The 24,262-nt window shown below is 38.6% G+C and overlaps 1 protein-coding gene across 3 annotated transcripts in view; it reads right to left on the reverse strand.

The window, feature by feature from the left end:
- Positions 1 to 24,262, reverse strand: part of LMO7 (LIM domain 7) — a 192,941-nt gene that overhangs the window by 3,639 nt on the left and 165,040 nt on the right. For all 3 annotated transcript variants that reach the window (XM_025875264.2, XM_025875265.2, XM_073894434.1), the window contains 13 exons: positions 19,932 to 20,046; positions 18,708 to 18,869; positions 17,752 to 17,858; positions 16,739 to 16,799; positions 14,938 to 14,994; positions 13,043 to 13,068; positions 12,651 to 12,755; positions 11,941 to 12,033; positions 11,207 to 11,541; positions 10,281 to 10,346; positions 8,205 to 8,257; positions 5,762 to 5,975; positions 1,608 to 1,889 (listed from right to left, as the gene is read on the reverse strand). In XM_025875264.2, coding sequence (XP_025731049.1) covers positions 1,608 to 1,889; positions 5,762 to 5,975; positions 8,205 to 8,257; positions 10,281 to 10,346; positions 11,207 to 11,541; positions 11,941 to 12,033; positions 12,651 to 12,755; positions 13,043 to 13,068; positions 14,938 to 14,994; positions 16,739 to 16,799; positions 17,752 to 17,858; positions 18,708 to 18,869; positions 19,932 to 20,046 — 1,676 coding nt within the window. The remainder of the gene's footprint in view (positions 1 to 1,607; positions 1,890 to 5,761; positions 5,976 to 8,204; positions 8,258 to 10,280; positions 10,347 to 11,206; positions 11,542 to 11,940; positions 12,034 to 12,650; positions 12,756 to 13,042; positions 13,069 to 14,937; positions 14,995 to 16,738; positions 16,800 to 17,751; positions 17,859 to 18,707; positions 18,870 to 19,931; positions 20,047 to 24,262) is intronic.

The following is a 24,262-nucleotide window of genomic DNA, read 5'->3' on the forward strand; positions in this document are numbered from 1 at the left end:
GTAAATTAACAATTTCGGTGTAATTCGTCCATTCTGTAACTCCGGACATTATTCTCCTGAGGTCACATCTGTATTCAGCACGAGTCTTCCTCTCCTCTAACCCAGCCAGGTCACCAGCCAAAGCCCAGCCCTCCTCCCGTCACACCCGGCCGGACCCTAAGAGAGCAAGCCCCAGCTCCACCCAGAAAGCTCTACCGTGCCCCTTCTACCATCTCAGTCTTATCTTCCCATTCTCCTCCTCATTCACCTGCTCTTCTAGTTACACAGAAGGACCAGTGCTTTCCTGACAGTGCCTCTGGCTTCCAGGACTGCCTCTGGGAGGAGGAGATGACAAGTGGCTGACAGCTACCATGGGCACAGGTAAGGACGGTGGCTACTTTCCTTTGGATGCAAGTCTCTCCTGTCCCAGGTGGGAAGGTAAAGGTCACTTAGTACCACTGCATCCCACAGTACTGACCCAGGTTAGTGACTCTGAAAGTGCAGAACTGCCAAGGGTCTCGCACGAGAGGACCACCTCCGAGACAGAAACCTCTCCAGGGCAGAAGGGCCAATCGCCTGTCTCCTGCCTGCTCTCCTAGGGTGGAGCTCTCAGTGAGTAGATGCTGCCTCCTCCCACTCAAGAGCCTTCATCTCTGCCCAACATTTACCACACATTTGCACCCCTTCCTAAGTCAAACTCCATGATACACATTTTAGAGATCCTGGTACAAGTAACATTATTTTAGATGGATATGTTTTCTTAACAAAATCCCTTGACAGCTAAAAAACATTCCAATATTTATCACCGTGTTTTTACTTTTCAGGACCTCACTTGCAACGGAAAATACTATATGCCGGTAGAACCCCCTTCAGATGACAGCAGAAACACTGCTGTGTGGGCTTCATGGACGCACTGGTCGTCTGTAGGGAAGCTGTGCAAACCTCAAAACCCAACGCATGTTGATATCTGTGTTTTCCTCCACATCAAAAGGCAAACGGAATCAAGACCTATAGTTAAAACTCTTACCCAGTACCTGCAGCATATAACCTACAGAATTCAGTCGATGTAGTCTGAACAAAATGTTGGCAAACTAGATAAGAAGCCAGCAATGGTTTTGAAAACCAAAAACAAACAAAAAAAGCATTATCTAACTACTTAACATTTTTCTATTCAGCTTGTTAAAAGTTCCACAGACAATGAAGCTTGGTTATAATGCTTTCCTTTTCAACTTAGTGCCTATAAAGAGTTGGTACTACAGTCTCAATAAAAGTCAAACATTTTATAATACTGCTCTTATTCATAAACTGCAAATGCATTCATAAGCTACTGTATATTTTTATGCTTCCGTGCTGAGCATTATACGAGTATGTCTGCACTGACCACAGGCAAAAGCAAACGAGACATTGGCAATGAGGTACATGTTTTAAAGGTCTCCAATGGCTTCACAAGACATCCATAAATGCTCTTAGGGTAGCATGGAAAGCCATTAAGAAGCCTTTAATTGATTTGGTAAAGGAACACTGAATTTGACAGATTCTCAAAGGCTTGTTTCTGGTTTTCACTAGAAAATTTGGACAAGACTTTGGGGAAATTTTAATGAAAAATTCCCCGAGACAAAGGTCCTCACCTGTTGCGGAGCTGAGAGCCTGGCTGTGATGCCGAAGGAGAATGGCTGCGTGGTGTGGGAGAAGGTGCAGCCGTGGTCTTCACGGAACCAGTGGAAGGAGGGGGGATGCTGGAGGATGGATTCCGCATGTAGGCCCGGTTTGACATGGACACCAGCTGAGGCGGGGGGCGACTGAAGTCTTGAACAGAGGAAGAAGCACGAATTCCTGAAGACTGATTGAGCCAAGGGGATGGTTTCCAAGAACTGGATCTTGGGGAATCCAGGTTATCTAGAGATTCACCTCTGAAACATGGAAAGAGCTCATTAAGACTATATAATACATTCCCCCTCCGATTTTGGGAGACGAACCATGAGAGACTATGGACTCTGAGAAACAAACTGAGGGTTCTAGAGCAGAGGGGGTGGGGGGATGGGTCAGCCTGGTGATGGGTATTAAAGAGGGCATGTACTGCATGGAGCCCTGGGTGTTACACGCAAACAACAAATCATGGACTACTACATCAAAAACTAATGATGTAATGTATGGTGATTGACATAACATAATAAAATTAAAAAAAAGATATATAATACATTCAACTAGAATCAATACATCATTATAGTCCCTAAAATACGCATTTTATGTATTTTATAAGTAGGTATTAATCTAACAAGTCCAGTTACATAAAAAATTACCTTTAATAACTAAAGTTTCTTTTCATCAACATCATGATGTCTCATATTCAATTAATCTTCACTTAGTTTCATTTACTTGGTGCTTAAAGAAAAAACACCGAAGTGGAAAAGAAAATACTAAAAAAAATTTTTTTAATAAACTACTACCAAAACATACATTCCTCCTTTAAATCTTCAATGGATTAGACATATCAGTCTTAATTTTTGAAGCCCAACCAAAAGAAAAATACCATTTAGTAACTTACATATGTCAGGTATTAGACTAACACGGTCACAAAATTTTTAACTTATTTAATCTTCACACTTTTTTGTATATCTCTAGAAGTTAACTTGCCCATATGAAAAAGAGCTAGTTAGTGGTGGAACTGGCTTTCAAACCAGTGTCTCCTTGATTCCAGAGTAATCCAGATAATTCCTACTCTGCAGTCCTCACTCCCACCCCAAACCCCGAATTTAATCAACTGTCTAATGTCCATCTTATAGAAGCATTCACCAACCACTTCCCTTAAACTGAATATGCATTTAAAATAGAGTTGGGGCACTTGGGTGGCTCAGTCAGTTAAGTGGACGACTCTGGGTTTCAGCTTAGGTTGTGATCTCAGGGTCCTGGGATCAAGCCCAGCATCAAGCTCCACACTCAGTGCAAAGTCTGCTTGGGATTCTCTCTCCCTCTCTCTCTGCCCCTCCCCCTGCTCTGTCTTTCTCTCTCAAATAGATAGATATATAGATAAATAAATAAGATGCTCAAAAATTATTTAAAACAATAAAATCGAATTTAGTTCACAAACTGATTTAAATACAACTTTCAGAAAATCTCTCTTGAATGAATTCAAGTGCTTACATTAATTCTGATCTACAAAGACTGACTCCAAATTATAAATGGTTTATTTTTTTTAGAAGATTTTATTTATTTATTTGACAGAAAGATAGCACAAGTAGGCAGAACAGCAGGCAGAGGGAGAGGGAGAAGTAGACTCCCCGCTGAGCAGGGAGCCAGATGTGGGGCTCGATCCCAGGACCCTGGGATCATGACCTGAACTGAAGGCAGACGCTTAACCAACTGAGCTACCCAGGCGTCCCTAAATGGTTTATTTCTAACAGGTCAATTTTGTTATTACATTTAAAACTTGAACTCTTATCCCAAGTTTGAAATATGTATTTTTTTTTTAATTTTATTTATTTATTTGACAGAGAGAGACACAGCGAGAGAGGGAACACAAGCAGGGGGAGTGGGAGAGGGAGAAGCAGGCTTCCCGCAGAGCGGGGAGCCCGATGTGGGGCTCGATCCCAGGACCCCGGGATCATGACCTGAGCCGAAGGCAGACGCTAATGACTGAGTCACCCAGGCTCCCCTATTTTTTTTCTTTTAAAATTACAGTACTACATTATTGTGATGAGAAAGACCCAAGCAATATAGAAGGGTATTTGAGGGAAGAATAAATTTTCCCTCCACCCTCACTTACCAAAATGTACCTGCCCTAATTCCCAGAGGTAACCACTGTTAACTTCTAGACTTTTTCTGTTACATACAGATTTTCATACAGAGACAAATTCACAAGTAGAGTCATGTCTATATACATATGCAATGGGTTCATGAGTTTAACACTCTTAAACAAATGGGATTACTCTACAATGTATACTCTTCATAACTCACTTTGTTCCAGGTAATATATTATCTCAGAGCTATCTTCAAGTCAGTTCACACAAAGACAGCACTTTAGAGGCCCCCAGTGAATCATCCTCCTGGTATCCATGCCATTGTGTGGTCCCGTCTCACTGATTTTCTGCTTGGCCATATGACATGTTAGGCCAAGGGGACATAAGCAAACATATACAAATGGAGGTCTGTAAACACTCGCACATTAGGGCTTATCTTCTGCAAGCTTTCCTCTTTGAATCCAGGTGCCATGTCATGAGGCAGCCCAAGCAACTCTGTGGAGGGGCTGCAAGGGAGCAGAAGCTCCCAACCAGCAGCTCCCCACCAATAGCTCCCGAGGACCTATCAGGACAGCATCAACATCAGACATACAGCAAATAATAGCTCACTGTCAGGATATGTACAGATCGTGAGCTAAGGGTAATTTTAATTTTCCAATGGTCATTAAAAAAAACCAAAGAATATGTGACAGAGACTGATGTGGCCTACAAAGCCAAAATTATTTACGATCTGGTCCTTCATACAAAAAAAAAAAAAAATTGCCAACCCCTGCTCAGAAGGACTGTAACTGTCCAAGTGCCCCAACCAACATCATCCAAAGAGCTGCCCAATTTTGATATGATTTGTGATAAGGCAGAATACTATACCACTATAAAAGAAAGAGACATTGCTGTCTCATACACTACCTCAAAACTTAGTGGGTTTATCAATGTGCCACTATTTGTTTAGCAAGCACTAAGTACTCTTATTAATAGATACTCTGCTTCTTTTTTGCCAATAACATTTAAGAATATATCCTTCAATATATCTTTGCATACTTATCCAAATACATTCAGAAATAAAGTGCCAGGAACTAAATTGCTGACAGGATATGGACGTAAAAACTTTTGTTTAATAAACACTGAAAAACTTTCCACCCAACTGAGAACAAGAATTCCTGTTTCCTTATACCACTGTCAATACTGGATTGAGTTAATCAACCATTTAACTCTACAAATCTCATAAGGAGATACAGGATTATTGTTTTAGGAGTAGGGCTGATCTTTTAAATGTTTACTGACTTTGCTTCTTTTTCTATGAACTCTCTGCTTATATCACTTGTCTATGTTTCTATAAAGTTGTCACACTTTATTTACTGATTTACAAAAGTTACTTGTAAATTGAGATAAATAGCCCTTTCGAATGTGTTACAAATTTTCCTCAGTTTGTCACCTGTGAAAACACTTAATAAAAGTAGCTTCAGTATTCATTTACTCAAGATACGTCTTTTAGAATATTCATCTTCTCCTCTCCAATTAATTTATATCTATATTTTTTAAAGTTACAAAAATTAGGTTTCACACTTTGCGAACACTATTATCATGATTCCAATCGAACCATTATCTCCTTATAAAAAAAAAAAAGAGGCCTACTTTTCTTTTTCAGTTCAGCAGCCAAGGAAGGACATTTAAGTGCTTGAATTGCACTTCAGAGTTCTACATCCAGCTTTGCAACCTATTACCATGTGGTTTTGTCCAAGTGTATTCCCCGCTTGAGCCACAGTTTCTCCACATGGAAAAACAGCATCACTACCCCTGCCTCAAAACATTTTCCCCAGAGCAAGTCAGATGATGGAGACAAAGTAACAGGCATATGTGTGGCACTCAATACATGCTCGATCACATACACACAATGACATTTGCTGCATTTTCCCTTCTCCACTAACTCTTAGATAAGACAAGAAGAAATTATGACATCTCTCCTGTCCAAGGTAACCAGCATGTCTAGAAATTAAACATCTGCTTCAGAGTACAGAAGAGGAAATAACTCCTAAAAAGTCCCGCACCTTCTCATAATCCCAGGCAGACAGATCGGCTCTTTATGCACACTGGAACTGCGCTGCCGGATCCAGCTGTTGTCATTGAGAAGAGATGTTCTCTTCCTCATTTCTTGAAGAATTTGTTGTCTCTCTAACTCTGCTTCCGAGGGGACTTGTTCCTTCTTGGAGCTCCTCTGTGATGAGCTAGTGCTCCCAATTTGGTCTAAATATTTACTGCCTCCTAAATTAAAAACACATCAGAAGCTGCTGGATTAGCACATTATTAAAGGTGGGGGGGGGAGATTGTGGATAAACCTCCAGATACAATGTAGCAAAAGATGTGACACTATACACATATGTAACATCAATTCTCAGTGAGACTGCTGCATGGGAACCTAAAAGTCAAATCTGCGATTCCTGGAAATTCCAGTTCCACACCCAGAGGCATGCCACAGAGCGCACTCAGGAAGACTTAAGGAGGCTGCCCAAAAAAGGAAACAACCAGCATTGATTTCAGCGCTATTAAGTTACAAAGTGCTCGCCTACAAATAATTTCTCTTCCACTTGTCCCTTCCTTCTGAAATTAAATCAACCAAACACATAGGCTTATTGAAAACTTGCTGTGACAATGCCTTCAAAAACTTACACTCCGCCGGGGGAGAGCAAGACTTATATGCCTGTTTCTCCAGCTGACTCCACTCAAGTCTTCGTGGTATAAGTTCTACAGTAAGCCATGACCAAATTGTAGGAATGAGAGCACCTTCAACCACTAAAATAGCTTTTGTGAAACTGAACAATATCCAAGTAACCCAAATGTTAACCAAGGACTGTGAACAGCCTTGTTCGTCCTCTGAGAAACTGACAAAGCTATAATTTGGATGTAGAATACATGCTGACGATTCAGTTAGGTTTTATCCTGAAGACTTTGTCTCATTTTGGATTTGCTGATTAATTTATGATTTGGGTAAAACGTCTGTAACTTTGAAGTTTCTTCCCCCTTTAATTTGGATTAGGAAATTCCATCTAAGGATTTGTTTCCTTTCACTCTCCAGATTTACCGCTGTTGTTAATTTTTCTAAATTCACAGTGCATCTCTAACTTAGTTCATCTTCCAGCAAGCAGTGAACAAGGCCAAAGTTTTCTCATGCCCACCTATATTTATCTTTGTGGGTGCCCACAGCCTATCAATTTGGTCAGATTTTAAATTAAATATTTTCTATTTTAAAAGTGCCTTATTGGCATAACCAAGTTTTTCAATAAAATATTTCATAAGTTCACTGCCTGCTCTTCAAGAGCTTACGGTTAGTAGAGGGAAGAAAACACATACTGAAGATCGAAGTACTTAAAGTACTGATGGATTTTAATGGTGGCTAGGGGCAAATTCAAGGGGAAAAGAAACCCAGAAATCCAAACAAGTAAGACCAGAGAGCATCTGATCAATTGGCAACTGCGAAAGAGAAAATTTTGGTTTTAGTTAGGGGTCCCTAATAACAAAAAGAGCAAAAGGCTGGAAATTTAAAGTAGGACCAGAAAATGGAAGCTCCTCAGTGTTAAGGAGGAGGAGTGATCATAGGACCCAATAGAAACTAAATTCTACAAGCTGTAACCAGAGGTTACACACTAGCTTCCACCTGACCATTTAAGGCCTGTAGATGTGTGGTTTGGCTCACAGAGCGCTTTAAATTTTACTTATCCTTGTCAGCACTTAAAAGATAACATGAAAATCCACCTTGTTTTTAACTTCTCTTTAACCACGGAAACAATGGCCTTGCATTCTCCCACATGGCAAGGGCAGGCTTGCATTCTTTCACGTGGCTACCCGCTCAGTGGACATGTCCACCAAATTCACCCCAGTCCTCACCTGGACCTTCATTCATTTATATAACTGACTAGCAAGCACCTGCTTTGCCCAAAACCTGTTATGCAAACACTGCTTAAAATCATGCTTTTTGCTTAGTGTTTTTTTTTTTCCTTAGTTATATAATTTGTTACATGCAGTCCTAAAAATACACTTTATACTAACAATATCGGGTTCCAAATCATTTTTGCCAGGTTAGCAAAATCATTATCATTTTGGACTTTTGGACATCTTGACACTTAAATGTACAATTTCAAGTTTATAAACAATTTTTAAGTCCCCTGGTATTCTGCAGAAAACTTTTCTGTCCCATTTCCTTGGCTGCAAGATAAAATCTATACAAAACTATCAATAATACTGAAAAATTTCCACATGTTTCATTAGCTATTTAAAACCATTTTCATCTCCCAGTACCCCCTCCATTATAAAGTAAAGCCAAAGTAAACATAAGATAGTTTTGTTTTTATACACAAACGCTAAAAATACTTGGTATTTTAATTATGTTATCTTAATGAATCTGAAATATATTGACTTTAAAAATACTGATCATAGCATGTGATAGCATAAACAAGCAACTGTGCTGAAGAATTTGGGGGAAAAAATCACATTTACCATTTTTATTTGTAGGGTAATCATTCAGTTCAGTTGTGGATCTGGATTTATTCCTATAACACAAAACACAACATATTATAGACATCTCATTAAGAACATCTTTTTTACATTTATGATGTAAGAACACCAAAAAGATTGCTTTTTAAAGCAGTTGATTTATTTCCTATATCTGTTGAAAGCTACATTTATCTTCTTAAAAAGGAATTTTTCATGTTGTACAAGGTAGCAGAAAACAGTGACATCTCTAAATGAGAGAAGAGCATGTGAAGAACATGTGAAGATCCTCTCCAGTTTGTAGGATGACTAAGCCTATGATTTTTTTACCAATTTGTATACTTTGATTCCCTTCCAGATCTCAACCGTACAGGCTCTACCAAGCATCTGTCATCAGATCACCTAACATCATACTGTCCTTTCCTTCATGCTGCCCAAGGGTCAAGAAATCAACTTTTTGGGTACTTCCTCCAAAACAGCTGCTGACCAAATGCTACCTTAGCTGTGCAAAGAGGTATTCCAGCATCCTGGCATAGGCAACCTCTGAAGATAACTGATTTTGTAATGGCGACATTTAAGTTTTTGTATCAACCCACCCTGGCCTCATTCTCACTTTACTAAGCACCATACCTTCAAACAATAGTGGTAATAATGAATAATATACATTATCATATGTACATGCATACAATGTATATGCACATGTATACAACATAAAATAAAGTATAATACATAATGTATCGCAACTGCTGACAACTTTCATGAGTGGTTTCATCTGTACTAACACAGAAAATAATTTTATTGCAACATGTCCAGCCATACCCTTTAACGCCTCTAAGGCATGCTACACCACAACTGCCTGGCAGTGTTCTGTATTTTCCAGGATTTGTTAAGTTTTCTTCTGCAATATAATTGTTGTCTCCAGGTTATAAGCTGCATAAAGATTATAAATATATAAATAAATGCATATCTTTAAAAAAGAGAGATACACATTTAATGATCCACAGTTGCCCAGAAACCTTCGTTATAAATAAGAGCATCCATCACTAAAAGTTTTTCTAGCTTAATGTCAGCCCATTACTACCTATATATTAATTTTCCCTATCTACTCGGAGTCCTACTCAATCAGCCTGGTTGCCTGTAGAGATGAATCTTTCCATATCTCTCAGGTAAATTCCTAAGGAAGAAATGTCAGCTCTGAAAACACAAATTAATGGTCATACACTGGATATTTATAGACAGAGTCTATTTAGAAGTCCTTAGCAATTTCAAAACTGCCAAGTATTTTAAAAATTACTTTTAAACATTAAATTTATATCTCAGGAAATTTTAAGAGGTAGCTAACATTTCCTGGAATTGACCAGTAGTTCTCATCAGGGTAGGCCACCATTCTCATTTCAGATGTCCACATGTAACTTCATCTGGGGAAAGCTGATGCCGTTGCTTATAACCGCCTTAAAATAAAAAATAAGGCAGTTGCACAAAATGAACACAATTCTACCCTGTGTCCGTTCCCCTTGCACTGCGGCTCCTCCTATAAAGAGGTAAAGTTTTTCTCTGTTCTGTGAACTTGGGCTGGCCTGTGATTTTACTTTAGGTAATAGAATGTGACAGAAGCATTGGTGGGCCAGTTCAGAACATAGACAGCAAGGTACCTAGCATGCCTCCTCTCTTTAATTCTCTCTTCTCTGCTCAGCCACCATGTACATAAGACTGCAATGGCTTGCTGGATCTTGAAAGAACATGGTCTAGTTGTTCTCACTGTCCCAGATGACAGCCATCTCCCCAAAGCAGAGCTGCCTAGTAAACTAGTAGGAGATGTAGGAGGAGCCCAATCAACTAAAAGAACCGCCAATTAGGATCAGCCCAAAATACTTACCCACAAAATCATGTTAAATCACTAAGTTTAGGGGTAGCTGGTCACACAGCAAAAGCTAGTCCATACAAAGATCAACCAGCAAGATCTCTTTATATCCCACAAAAGATCAAGACCTAAAGTAGTTCTAAAATACATTTAGACGAGCCCTCAAATATTCATCTCAAGTCAATTATTCCAACTAAATTACAACAAAATGTCCCATATACCTGTCACTAGGAAGCAGCCCTGAAGATTTTTCCTCTCTCTTTGGTATGTCATAGGAATCAACAGGCCTAAAAGATAGAAAGAAGAGTTTATGGTCAACATATTAGACTTTAACACTCTTCCTGAGTTTGAGAAATTGATATCAAAACAAGGTTATTCTAGCCTCTTTATGAGATGGTCTCTGGGTTGAAAACTGAACATACAGAAGCATTTCGATCAATCAGTGCAGAAAGAAGACCTATTAATACCAACAGAGATTTGCAATTCATTCATCCCACAACTGTATACGGAGTGCCTGCCGCTGTTCTAGGGCTGGGCTATTGAAGCAAACAAAACAAAAACAGTATTAAATGTAATTCTTACATTTCAGTGGACAACCAATACAGAACATGAAACAGGGTAAGGCATATGAGGAGAAGGTGTGGGGAAAAGGCACATCTTTTAGATAAGGTATTCTGGAAAGTCTGAGAAGGTGACATCTGAGCAGAGACTTATTAAAGAAAATGAGGAAGACAAGGAAAGAGGTGAGGGAAGCCCTCTGCAAGCACAGGGACTAAAAAATGCGGATGTTCAGGGGCAGAATGCATTGGACGTTTTCAAGGAAGAAAAAGGAGGCCAGTGTGGCTGGAACAGACAGAGCGAGGGGAAGAGTGGTAGGAAGCCAAGTAGACCAGAGAGTCACAATCCAGGTCACGTGAGCCTTCTAGGTCACGGCGAGCACCTGGGTAGTATTCTAATGTGACAGGAAAGCCATCTGAACAGTTGTAAGGTGACAGGATCAGGTGTGCAATGTAAAGGGTCTCCCTTGGGCTGCCTGTGTAGAAAATGGATGGTAGGGACCAACTAGGAGCCTCTGAAGTGGGGAATGGACTGAGCTAAGCCAAGCCAATATAAAAACATCACAGTGCCCTTCGGCTGTAGGACAAACCTTCTATACTGGTATATTTTGACTGAAGTTTCCCTCTCCCTTTCTGCCTGGTGCTTCTGCTCCTGGGCCTCCTCGTGACACTGCTTCTGCTCTGGCTCTTCCTCATGTTGTTGCTCCTTCAGTTTCCTCTCTTTCTCAGGCGTGAGTTGGTCCTGCAGCTTCTTTCTTTGGTCCTCCACTGCACCTTCCTTTGGCTGTCTCCTCTCCTCCTCTCCTGCCCGGGTTCCTTCCCGGTCTGATGACTTGGACCCCTCACCCCAGGAGGCTTCCCAGGTGGCCGCGGCAGGCTCCCGAGTGGGCAGAGAAATGCTGTTTGAGCTCAGGACCATCAGTTCCTACATGACCAGGGGCAAAGAGAAACCCATCCGAATCTGTGTATCGCTATAATTTCATTTATTTATATTCAGTTTGAGAGACTGACTGTAGTTGGCCCGATTTCAACTCGAAATGATGTTAAAAGTTTTATCGCCAACAAAGCCACACATGGGTGAAATATAAGTACAAAGAGAAAGATGCAGTTAGGGTCCATTAATAGAAGCAGTAATGATACAGTAGAGAAACTACGAGAAAGGTTGAAACATCAGAGCAAAATTCTGACAAATCAGAGCTCCTTGTGTTTTTCAAAGAGCTTATATAAGTGGATATGTGGCAAAAGCCAGGTGAAATAGAGGATCTTCCATCTTGGCTAATTTCACTGAGACAGAGAAGAACACAGCGCATTCCAACACTACTACCTCATTCAAGTACTTGTAATTCTCTCTCTCAGCTTCCTGCTTAGCCCTTTGCCACTCTTCCCTGAGTTTCTCCTGCTCACGTTGATATTTTTCCTATAAGGAGAGATAGCATATTAGTTAATTAGTTAATTAACAGATTAATGATGTTACACAGGATTTTTTTCACCAGCATTTTTGCTAGCTCTACCCTTCACCTCAATCTTTAAAGATGGTGATATTATTTTCACCAATCGGACTTTCATCCCTCAAGTACGAACTAGCTTATATCGAATTAAGCAGTCTCGGGAAAGGGTAGATACTCAGAATTGAATCCACAGCCACGCTTTACCACAGTTGTAATTGATTAAAACCCCTAGCTAACTGCAAGGGGGACCGAATTTCTCTGCAATGGAGCTCTTTTCTCTGCAACACAGCTTACGGGGTGGAAGTCCTTACAATTCATACACCTGTCATACATAAGAAAAATCCACAAAACTATAGTGCCGCCTCCTAAAAAATACACAGGGTAAATAACGATTTTAAAAGGAGGACTCGGAAAGCTTCAAACTAGAAATATAATGAATGCAGAATGTGCTGCCTAGCAAAAGATTTAATTATGAGGTTATTAGCTTTTGATTTTTTGTTTTTAATTTGCTTCCCGATGCTGGCTGACACTGACCAGGGAAAGCCAGCCTGCCTCGCTCCCGTGGGCCCACGTCACTCTGCTCTACCTGCAGCAGGCGGTCCTGCTCCTTCTGCCACGTCTCCTGCCGCTTCCGCTCCTCCTCCTGATCCCACGCCCAGCGGCTCGGGGCACTGAGAGTCGGAACTGGAAGCTAAACCAATTGTAAGAGAAGATGCGCAAACAAAGGAAGAACATATTACTTCATTCAGTCATCTACGGAAGCACTTTCGCTTACATGAATTATTCATACCATCCTTGGCCTAAGTGGCACCAGGGGAGGTTTGGCTTTCTGGTTCAAAATGGGTCTTTTCAACTTGGAAAGACTACCCACCCCTTGACAAATTCTTATGCAACCGAAAATCAGCAACGCTAGTATGTGCTAATTCAGTCCCACCAAGGTCACCTTGTTTATTCCAAAAACAAATGAATGCTACTTACGTCAGGAACCACAGAATCTGAGCTTCCTGTGTTGCACCATGTGGGAAAGGAAGAAAAAAAAAACCTATAAGTCTTTTCATTTCTATGAAATAATTTTTTTCAGAGTCATATTAGCTGTTTCTATGCCAGTATACTAAGTGAGCTCAATGTTTTTTTGGTTTCTTTTTAAACCACAGCAGTATCTCAGTTTTTCTCTTCAATTCCATCTGTTACTCATCTTCCAAAGTCAGTCATTTAAAACAGAGAGAGAGAGAGAGAGAGAGAGAGAGAAACTATGGATGCTGAAAGTATCCCCTAGCCCTTGGTACTAGAGCTGGACGGCTGGTGTTTTCTGAAGAGGTTTTAGGGTTCTTTTATGAATACACCGGGTAGTATGTCACAGCTGAGCCCAACAGGGGAAAAAAGAATTTCAAATGTTATAACATCTGCCAAATCCAAGTTTTTACTTGCCACTATTTAATGACAATGTGACAGCTCTATATCAGATTTTCCAGATCTCTTTGCTAATGAGCTACTTTATTTAAATAAGACACCACAAAGACATGTTCAAGAAATCCTTCCCATTCCTCTGAAAGGGAAGCACAAATATTCAAACTTCATGTGTAAACTTATGGGCCTAATAGTCTTCTTTTTATTCTCAGGGGATGCTACATGAATATGTGTCTGTATGTTGTACAAGAATAATAAGTAAGTACATTTCATGAAAGGCACTATCGTACAATATTTTTTAATTTTCCTGAAACCTCAGCTGTCAAATAAATTACTCACTTAAACATTTTTTTTAATAGAAAACTGCTTTGAGACTTAGGAAAATATCCTTCCCTAAAACAGCCTGTTGAAGAAAAGTGAGTGAAAATCAGAACAGAGAAAGAGGGAATTGTCTTATGCAGCCTGTTTGAGCTAGGAGTATCATACTGTTTCAATTAAATTACCATAGAAAAACAGGAATTTAACAAAAATACAAAAAACACTAAGGATACTGACACAAATAGACCTTGTACATGCACAGTGGTGAGCTACTCCTATTTATGGTCAAAAAGAAACCTTAATTCACCAAAGAAAGACTAGTAGATTTAAAAAAAAAAATCTATGTATAAGGCAAGTGTGTAAAGGTTTTTAATCATCTTAAAAGTAAGAAACAATAACATTTAGACACCAACAGCACACTCCTCTCTGTGCCATCGCATCTCAAATGTTGGATATTACTTTTAAGTTCTTGATAGCACAAGCTCCGACTGCATTCATGAGACAGGGCATTAGGCAGATGTGGGAGGGAGAAGAAATGCCACATGCACAGCACAGAAGGCAGAGGGACCCAACTACACCAACACGGGGAGGTTCAAAATGCACGTGTTCAGAAGTGCAACTGAAATTTACATTTAGTTTACTTCAGCGTTAACAGGGGGGTCCTATTAACACGCCAAAGCCATCATTCCAATAGCAATAAACAACTCTGCTCTTTAGTAAGAGCATTTTCCATTACCAAAAGTTAGATTTTTCAAAAGTTCAACAATTGGGTGTTGGTGTAATCTAATAGTATGCAATTGGTAGGAAGCAGTAAGGCGTAAGTGAAGTTCCTCATTTCTTACTGTCACCACCCAGTGGAAAGAAGTGTGTGTTTAAACAGCATCTCAACCTTTTTTTTTTTTTAATTAGAAAAAAAAATTCAGAGGTATACACAAGACACGCAAAGACCCATTACCACAGAGGTAGACCCATGAACTGTAAGAAAAGCCTGATGACCCTAGGAAAAGAATGGAAATGGGTTATGTTGCTTGGTCACAATGGCAGCCAAAGTGAAAAGGCTTAGTGCCCAGCACCAAAGACTATGAGGACAGAGTGGAGATTGGGAACAATTCCATGAAAGGGCATGAATCATCATCTTGGTAGTTTACCTTGTTCAAAAAATTGTGATCGCCTTTTTAAGTTTTTCAAAGAAATAGGTTCAGATGCTAGTTGGAAAATAAAAAAAAAAAATGTCAATACCATGTCATTCATCTTAATCTCTTACCACTGGAAAACTAAATGGTATTTGACACACCTTTCTAAACTGTAGCATTAGTTGTAAAATGATAAAACTGATAGCCATAGAGGATATGGATTATTTAAGTGTACAAAGACACATATTTTAGTAATCTATACCACATCCAAATTAGTAATGGAACTAATTATTTTATTAATAAATTCTAGCAGATAGCATCATAGTTTCATAGAAGCCAAAATACTTCCGTGCTAGATCACACAGCCTTAGGGAAATGGAAACTGAAATGTTTTGCTTAGGTTAATCAATCCAAAAGCTAGAAGTCCAGGGAAAAGTATTTGTAACTAAGAGTTTTTGCAGTGCTAAGTAAAAAGTGAACTGAGAAATAGTGGGGAGGAAGAAGATAAATTAATACCCAGAGAAAGATAAAATAAAAACAAATGTCCAAATTAAAATATTCTTCTATCTAAAGTATTTGGCCTTGGTTTAACATCTTATAGCCACTAACTTTAAGCAAATGGAGTTCAGTCTGATTAAAAAAAAAAATAGAAAAGAAAAGAAACATTCTGACTTCTACAGACGTGTTGCAAGGTTACGGCAAATGATTCTTATACTTAAGTTTATTCATAATATGTAAATGCAATTATTACTTCATACTAGTTGGTGCTTGTCTAAAGAAAACCCTTACATGACAGGCGTGCATATAGTCGTAGTCACTAATGACGAGTTTGGTGTCTTAGCAGTTTGCTTTAACTGAGTTACTGGCAGAATGGGACCTGGATGTCTTGGATTTAACATCGTGAATCAAAAATAAGTCAGGTTTGTTTTAAAAACTCCTTTGATGAAGAATGCAGTCTCAGTTAAGATGCAGTCACTTTTTTTTTATTATGTTATATTAATCACCATACATTACATCATGCAGTCACTTCTAACTATCAGAAATTAAATACCAAAATAAATCATCAATCAAGGGGAATTTATAAACTTGGTTTGGCTTTGACCTAATGTATTATGAACTGGCAAAGGCAGATACAAAGCCGTCAAACTGCTGTGAAAACCTAGCTGGTGGGAGTCTATTTTCATGATAGCAGGAGTTCTGTCTTCTTTGGGTCTTTTTCCCTGCTTATGTGGACCAGATCTTTCTTATTTATTTTATATGCCTAAGGAGTAGCATATAGCATGTGGCAACAATGATTTATGGACAGACAGAAGGAAGAGAGTGATAACTCCACCATATGAGATCTCCCTAGATACGACACCTGCTTTTTCATTACAAATGGGTCCTCTGGCTAACGACTATTATTGCCATTTCTCTATTAATATTAGCTGCCTACAAACTTGTCCCTTTCACAATAAAGGGAGAAAGGAAACCTCATTCATCGTTTCAGATTTAACTGTTTCCCTCTGCCAACATACCAGAGCAAGAAGGCTAATGGCCTCAGGAAAACCAGTCTTTCTTATTTGACTTAGACACACAGTCACTCAAAGCTCCTGGACACTCTGCCAACCTTTGTTTGTAGTTCCTGAACTATTCCAGAACCCTGGAACTGAATGCCCTTCCACCTGTCTGCAACTGGATCTGCATGCTAACCTCTTAGTTTCAACTTGCAGTGAGATCAGTTTTTCTTTGACTCACTGATATTAATTTTCATAATAGCAGAACTTGAATGCTGTGACTTCTATATTATAAACCTAGTTATAACGGTGATGTTTACCTTTTGATTCAAAAGTAGTACTTTCATCACGAATTCCATTCATTTCCTTGGATTCAGTATTCTGGAAAGGATAAAATGCCAGTTAACAACATTCTTTCCAATTGGACTTTGGGTTTTAATAATGCATTTCCCAGTAGAGAGAATATCTTAACAAGATGAGTTTTACAGGATATTAATGTATTTCTTATAGTTTTTTACATAGAAAAGTTTTTAAATTTTTTTAATATTTGTGAAAGGATTAATGACCACCTATCTATAAGCATGGATGACTTTAAGTTCAATCAGTCATTAATTTTCCAAGAAACATGATGTGCCAAATAATTAAGTTCACTTAGCTTATACTTATGGGTAAGCAACACAAGCATAGAGGATTCTTCAGCATTTAAGCTTTTCTTACACAATGTAGCAGGATCTCCTTATTAGATAAAAGAATATCTTAGGATAACAACAACTATATCTAGGGAGTCAATGTAAACATTTGAAATTTTAAATTTAACTATTGCTTTGATACTTAGAAAAATTTCTACATTGTAATTATTTTTAATCAATGTAATTGAGTATCTCTTAACCACACATCTAAGTCTACCCATCAAATTCATCTACACAAGAACTAAAAATGCTTCATGAGGATTTAAGATATAGTAATTGTGTGCAATTTACCCCTAAAGGCCACAGAGAGCATAGAAAACTTACAGTGCATAATTTTACGTCATTACTACTTCACATCCACAAAGATTTAAGAAATGGGTATAATGATGAAGATCAGCAGGAAACACCTATAGGACACCACTACGGGATCTTTTGCTTTTACCATTATATAACTATTACTCTATCAATGAGTACTGCTTTAGGACTGTCAAAAATACATTTTACTCCCATTACTATAAATTACCTTATTCAACTAAATGTTTTTCAAGTAGCATCAAAATTGTTCAAATTCTTTCCCCCCCACACACACACTTCCTACAGACACTTTGCTCTACACAAATACTCCCACTTCTCAAAATACTTACAGAATGCTGGAGGCTTTCTGAGAAATCAGTTGTTATTGACAGATTTGAAGATTTGTCTGAGCTGTAAATTCCAGAAGTTGTATCAATCCACTTTGTTTCGGGTGAACCTATAATTTTGGTAGCCATACTGGTGAGATTGAGGGTTTTATGCCGTGTAAATGGCAGGGAAGTTTGGTCTTTGGCCCAGTCTGATTGGCACATGATGATCAAGAAATGAGTACACGTAAATGGTGAAGTGGAAAGAACAAAGTTACTGAATGCACATACACAAAATGTACATACAAAAACATACAAACAAATCAGGTAGTGTGGGAAAGAAGTAAAGAGTGCAGGTGTTTTGACCAACAGATCATCTTCCGAAAACACAAGGGTTAGATCATATTAATAAGGAAAAGACTAGCAAATTCGCTGACACTTTCTATAAGCCGGAACTGAATATCGTATTTTGAGATAATTTGGCAGGGAGGGGGAAGCTTAATGCCATTCCCCATCCAACCTCAACAACTAAGAAACAAAATAGTAGAATTATACTGCAAGTTCCTTGAGCATGAAAAGGAATATGACCCACCATGTTCTCTCTTACACCAGCAGTTAGTTATGGTGCTATTGAGAAAGTAAAATCATAGTGTAATTCTTAATACTCAAAATTATTATGAGACTCCCAAATGCAGATGCAATTACAATAGCTTTCAGTTAATACCTGCATTCAGAGTCAGTATAGCATCTCAATCAATCAATCAATAATGTAGAACTCAGTAAATTTGCTAGTGAAAAGTTTTCAGACAGAATAGTCAAGGAAGGATTGTTCAAGATTTGTCTCAGCATAACCACAAAATACCTCGAAGTCAAAAAAATTTTAAAAAATGAGAAAAAAGTTATTGAAGCAAGCTGTTATAACCATTTGCCAAAGACCAGTTCCCCATTGAGAAAGGCAGACAGTGGTAAAACCAACTCACCAGACTTTCCATAGCGCCTGATATCCATTACTAGGTTTCCAGTTTCTTTAGCATTAGCCATGGTTGCCTCCCACTCTTTTGTGTCCTTATATGAAAACTTGGTGTTGTTAATAGCAATAATTTCATCATCTACCTGTAGCTGAGAAAATTCTGCTGGGCTACCTGTACAAAGCAAAATAAATTATAGAACCAATAACAAAAAATTCCTAACAAAAAAAAAATCCACATTCTGCTAGTCATTGCTTACTTAGAGAAAAAAAATGACTTTTTAATCCCAACTAACCATTCTTAGATTTCTCAGGTAGACCAGAATCAGGAATTCTTTTAAAGTTATCAAATATTTGAGTACCTACAACATACAAAGCACCAAAAGCATTTTTTATTCTATAGTATGTATCTTTATTAACATGTAAAGGAGGAATAAGCTCATCTGCTCAATAAAATTTCTTTATTACCTTCCTAAGAAAAAAGAAAATTTTAAATTATTTTTAAGTTAAAGATGTGAAATATATTGTACTTTAATTGAGCTTCCAAAACCAAATGTACTCTGGAATGGATTAAAAAAAAGCAAGGATATTTAAAACCGCTTACAATTAGCACTTACCGTTATCTAATTAAATAGTCTTTGAATTTTCAAAAACAATAACTAGAGTTAGCATGCAATTTTATATAGCTAAAATATGTAAATGAAGAACTCCTCTTAATTACAGTAGCTTAATTTTAGCCTCTGTGGTAATATTTTGCTCAGGGTTCCTGTGACTGACTTGGTAGAACCCTGGGTGGGGGAGGGGCACTCCTTTTGTACAAGCCCAGAAGCATCCTGAGGACTCCATGGGCTATAGATATATTAGGATGCTCAGAAAACACCAATTTATTATACAGCATATATATATATCCACCACAACCATGGCCAATCATGGACAGTTCTTTCAAAATTTTCAGTTAAGTGTTGCACGGAATCATTTCAAATATTAAACCAAAAATTTTGACAAATGAATTCTGTAAAGGTCACAAGATTAAGATTCTACAAAACTAAAATTAATTAGGCAAGGAGAAGAAACGGTATTAGTCTCAGGGAAAAGAATGCATCTCCTCACTTTACTGCTACATTTTTCACCTGTGTTTTTCTCCTCCTATATCACATAAACTAATTTCTGGAGGGTTTTTGAACAGCATAGGATAACAAGGGGAAGAAAATTGAGTAGAGCCAAATCTATGATTTACCTGCTTCGACTGATGCAACGAAGATCCCAGAAAAAGCCCATTTTACTGTAAACCCAAAGTCAAGACTGCTCCCAGGAGTCTGGTTTATGCTGATTCTCATATCACTGAACTGATCCTGAAAACAAACACGAAACGGTGGGATCAGGTGTCCCTGGCACCCACATGGAGGAAAGTCTATCCGTGAAAGAAGGGAGGCTATATGCAAGGTACACTTGAATTATTTCATGATAAACCAGAAGCATCAATCTTTTTAACTTGGGTTTGGTAAAACCTTCATTTATATACGTATCAGTGAGTTTATTATTTTTCTGCTAAAACAAGGGAAACCTTCACATCAACAGATGTTTTTCTTCATATTCATATTTTAAATCAGCTGGGCATTAATAAAGCTTGGGCATTTGCCCACTACACAATTGGGTTTAATTTATAGACCATTTGTTATTACCCAGGAAAGGAGTGAGAAGGCATGTTGTGTGTGTTGTTTAGTGGTACAAACTTGCTATTAGTAAATAAGCCCTAGAGATCTAATGCACAGTACAGTGAACATACACAACACAGTATTATAATCCAACTTGATAAGAGCCTATAACTTAATTATTCCAACCACTAAAAAGAAAGGATAATTATATAAGGTGATTGAGGTGCTAATTATCACTACAATGGCAATCATATTGCAATATATAAATGTGTCAAATTAACATATTGTACACCTTAAATTTATACAATGTTACATACGATATATTTCAATACAATAGCATTTTTAGAAATGCAAAAAAAATATTTAAATGGTTTTTAAAATGCCATCGTACTTGTTTAAAAGGTATCTCCAACATTTAACATATTTAGCTGAATAATTTCGAGGGGTTCATCAACACATGACTCAGCTACGTGTAGAGCTCAACTAGGACTGGGACCATCACCTAATGGGCACCTGAAGTTTTGGCAAGGCGACTGTTTGCCCCATTGCCACATGAAGATCGAGGGGTGAGGGCAGAGCTGCCAGACAAGCTGCAAAATGCTGAGCTATGTCATCTCTGAGGAACCAGGGTCAGATGCCAAGAGGGTCCCTACTGAGACACTGAAGTAACAAGTCACAACTTCCTCGAAGTTACATCAGCCACAACAAACCCCAGAACAACAGCCTCCTGGACAACAGGCAGACCTCTATTTCCAACTCCGTCACTATACTACACAGCAACAAATGCTCAGTTTCACAAACTTGCAGCCATTTTCCAAAACAAATGTTTTAAGTTGTAAAATACACGAAGTCTGTGAAAATTTCAATTGCCTTTCATAATTTATATGTTTTGTTTTGGGTAAAGAGCAGACATGAATCTTAACTTGAAATTCCCAGCCTAGTTTCAGTCTTTGATTTAAAATATTAAGAACTTAGACTTACTGTTTAAAAAGGAGAAGTTCTCCCTAAAACCACTTTATTTTCCAGGAAAAAAAGACCTACAAATTCTCCAGTTCAATGTGGCAGTTAAAACTGAACCTAGGGCTAACTGGGCAATTCATAAAGCTTTATGCCAAAGTTTTTCCACCTCTCAAACAAGTTTTAAACCCAAGTGACTCTATTCTACGAAAAAGTGATATTAGATAAGAATTAGAAGGAAGGCAAGGAAGGCACCGAACCAAGAAGTTACTACATTCTGTGGACACAGAATTACTATAACAACATTCACTTATTCATCTGGTCAACATACACTTATTGTGCATCTATTCTGTATAAGACACGGGGCTTAGTACTTGGGAAATAAAGATGGATTAGGCATGGTCCTTGCTCTCGAAAAATAATTACTGACTCTTCCAGAGTTGAGTATGGAATTATTTTAATAAAAATCTGTAGCTAATAATATAGAAAAGTTTTCATCAGAAAGCTTGTAAAGCAGTTTAAATACAGGAACCCCGATGCAGGCAGTGAAAACATGTTAATAATCAGCCTGACGTTCACCAATTTCCAGAATAAAACTCTGCTATGAATAGAAAAAATTAGTGGTTAGTTCTTCTCTTTAACCGAAACTACCATACACTTAAATTAGACATGACTCAATGAAGATAAGTGGTCATCTTCGCTACACTTACCCTCCAAAAAAAAAAAAAAAAAAAAAAGAAAATCGACTTAAAGCCAAGTAAAGCACAGAATCCACTGCTATACAAGGGGGGAGGAAAAATGATAGGTTAGATATGCAAGACACTAACTGATGTTTTTTATCTTGAAGAATAAAAGACAGGATGGAGTTTTAATAAATAGTCTCAAACTACATAAAGAATACTTTGTGGGAGAGAGCAAGCAAACATTATCCTTTTCTACCAAATATAGGATAAAAGAGAATGAGCTTGCGCTCTAGATGAAAGAGTCTCACAGCTTTATTAGACCAGAAGAATTGTCTCACAGAAGGATATTCTTACCTGGAAATAAACCTCTACTTGACCATATCACATAGAAGGGCAGATAACCACCTCTCTGAAACAGTTAACAGCGGGCAGCCTCACTGTGGCTAAGCCTGGCAGACTGTAGGTGTGGGGGTCCTTAGGACTGTAGACAGGCAAAGGAGAAAAGAACCACAGGAGCGATTACAGGTCCTTTTCTATCAATAACCAGGTGACCTCAGGCATGTCTCAGAGTCTGGCAGGGTCTTCTCTCTCATAATGACATGGATTTGCAAGCTTTTTGTTTTGCAAAACTCTATTTTCAAATGAAAATCTTATGTAGACCATCTCCCTCCCAAACCAATACATAGAAGGGATTAGAATGAATAGCTATAATTTCAATTACAAGCTATAATTTCAATGGCGTGGCCTGCCCATGATGGCAGTCCCTCAGGCATCTCTCTGGAATCCTAGGTCCTTGAATTAGATCAGCCCATAGACTCCTTGCAGGGGAACATATCTATAATTATAGTCAAGCACAAACTGTTCAACAGTGATTTCAGTTAGGATTTCTACTTCCTTATTTATCTCTGCAAGATACATGCCACGTGGGTATTCCACAAAGGATCTGTGCCTCAGAAGACGATGATGGGGGAACTGCTGCTTGAACTGGATAGAACCAGAAATACAAATTCTTAAGGGAAATCTAGATTCTTGATGACTGATAAAGTGGTTCCAGTTGTCTATGCCAGAAAAGATAAAGTGTGGTTATCAACATATCACCATTTAAAAATAATTTCCCTCAAATTAGATCCGGTTTATACGGAAGTACCCACTGAAAGATGAGCTTTTTAGCAAAAACATGATGATCTATCTAGAGTAGCAATGACAAGATTTAATTTTAGGACATCTGATGAATTTAGACTTTCCAATCACCAAAGATGAGAATTGATGAAAAACAGGGCCAGTCTTACATACTAACAGGTCAGAAAGCGATTTTCCCCAAACTTTTTCAATTAGATAAATGTGTTAAGGGAAGCCTACTGAAGTTGATAAAATTAAACAAAACACAAAACACAGATTTGGGCTCTATAGTCGTAAGTAACAGAGGAAATAGATCAACTTTGATTTTTGTACACATGATTCTTCTGCATCATTTTTTCAGGGTGCGGGTGGGGTTAGAACCTAAGTGAGTGGCCCCCCAATCATGGTGCTGCTCTGGCCCTGGAGCCACTCTCCTTCAGGAAAGGCACATCTCTACCTACTTTATCCACTTCTCCATTCCAAGAGGCAGGTGGTATTTTCAGTCCATCACTTAACCCATTTCAAGTTTATCTCTTTCCTACCAAATCCATCTTCAGTCCTCCTCCCACCAGGCACCACACCAACTCTTCTTGCTTTCAGGAACTGTCTTCTATGTCTCCCACTATCCCACTTTCTCCCATCTTTTCCTCCGTCTGTCCCACCACCTCACACTTTCATGAATGCGGTCCTCTGCTTGCTCTCCTATCCTCACTTTTTTGTCGTTCCTGAGCCAGTCTCTGTCTTTTTGTCTATGAGCTTTCCTGAATAACCTTCCCTGCTGTGTCTTCAGTTATTGACCCAGCCCAATATATCCAAAATTAAATTCAGGATCTTCCTCCCAAACCTACTCTTTTCCACCTCTTGCTTCTCAAGTATTGGTCAGTTACATCACTATCTGACCAGATGCCCAAGTGAGCAACACCGGGGCCTCCTCCTCCCACCCCACCCCCGCAGCACCCATGCATTTAATAAAGCATCTCAAGTCCTCCAGCCATCAATCTAGCCTTTTGTTACTTTTACTCCCATCCTTTTGTTACTCTTCAGGTTACCATGTTAATTTCGAGGGGAGACCATGGTCCAAACTATTGGGGCCACCTCCTAATTGGTGATCCTGCCCCCGCCCTTCTTTCCCTCCATCTCCTACACAGCTGCCA

The sequence above is a fragment of the Callorhinus ursinus genome, unplaced genomic scaffold, assembly GCF_003265705.2.
Source record: "Callorhinus ursinus isolate GAN/ISIS: 27379988/994484 unplaced genomic scaffold, GSC_fseal_2.0 scaffold7, whole genome shotgun sequence".
Lineage (NCBI taxonomy): Eukaryota > Metazoa > Chordata > Mammalia > Carnivora > Otariidae > Callorhinus > Callorhinus ursinus.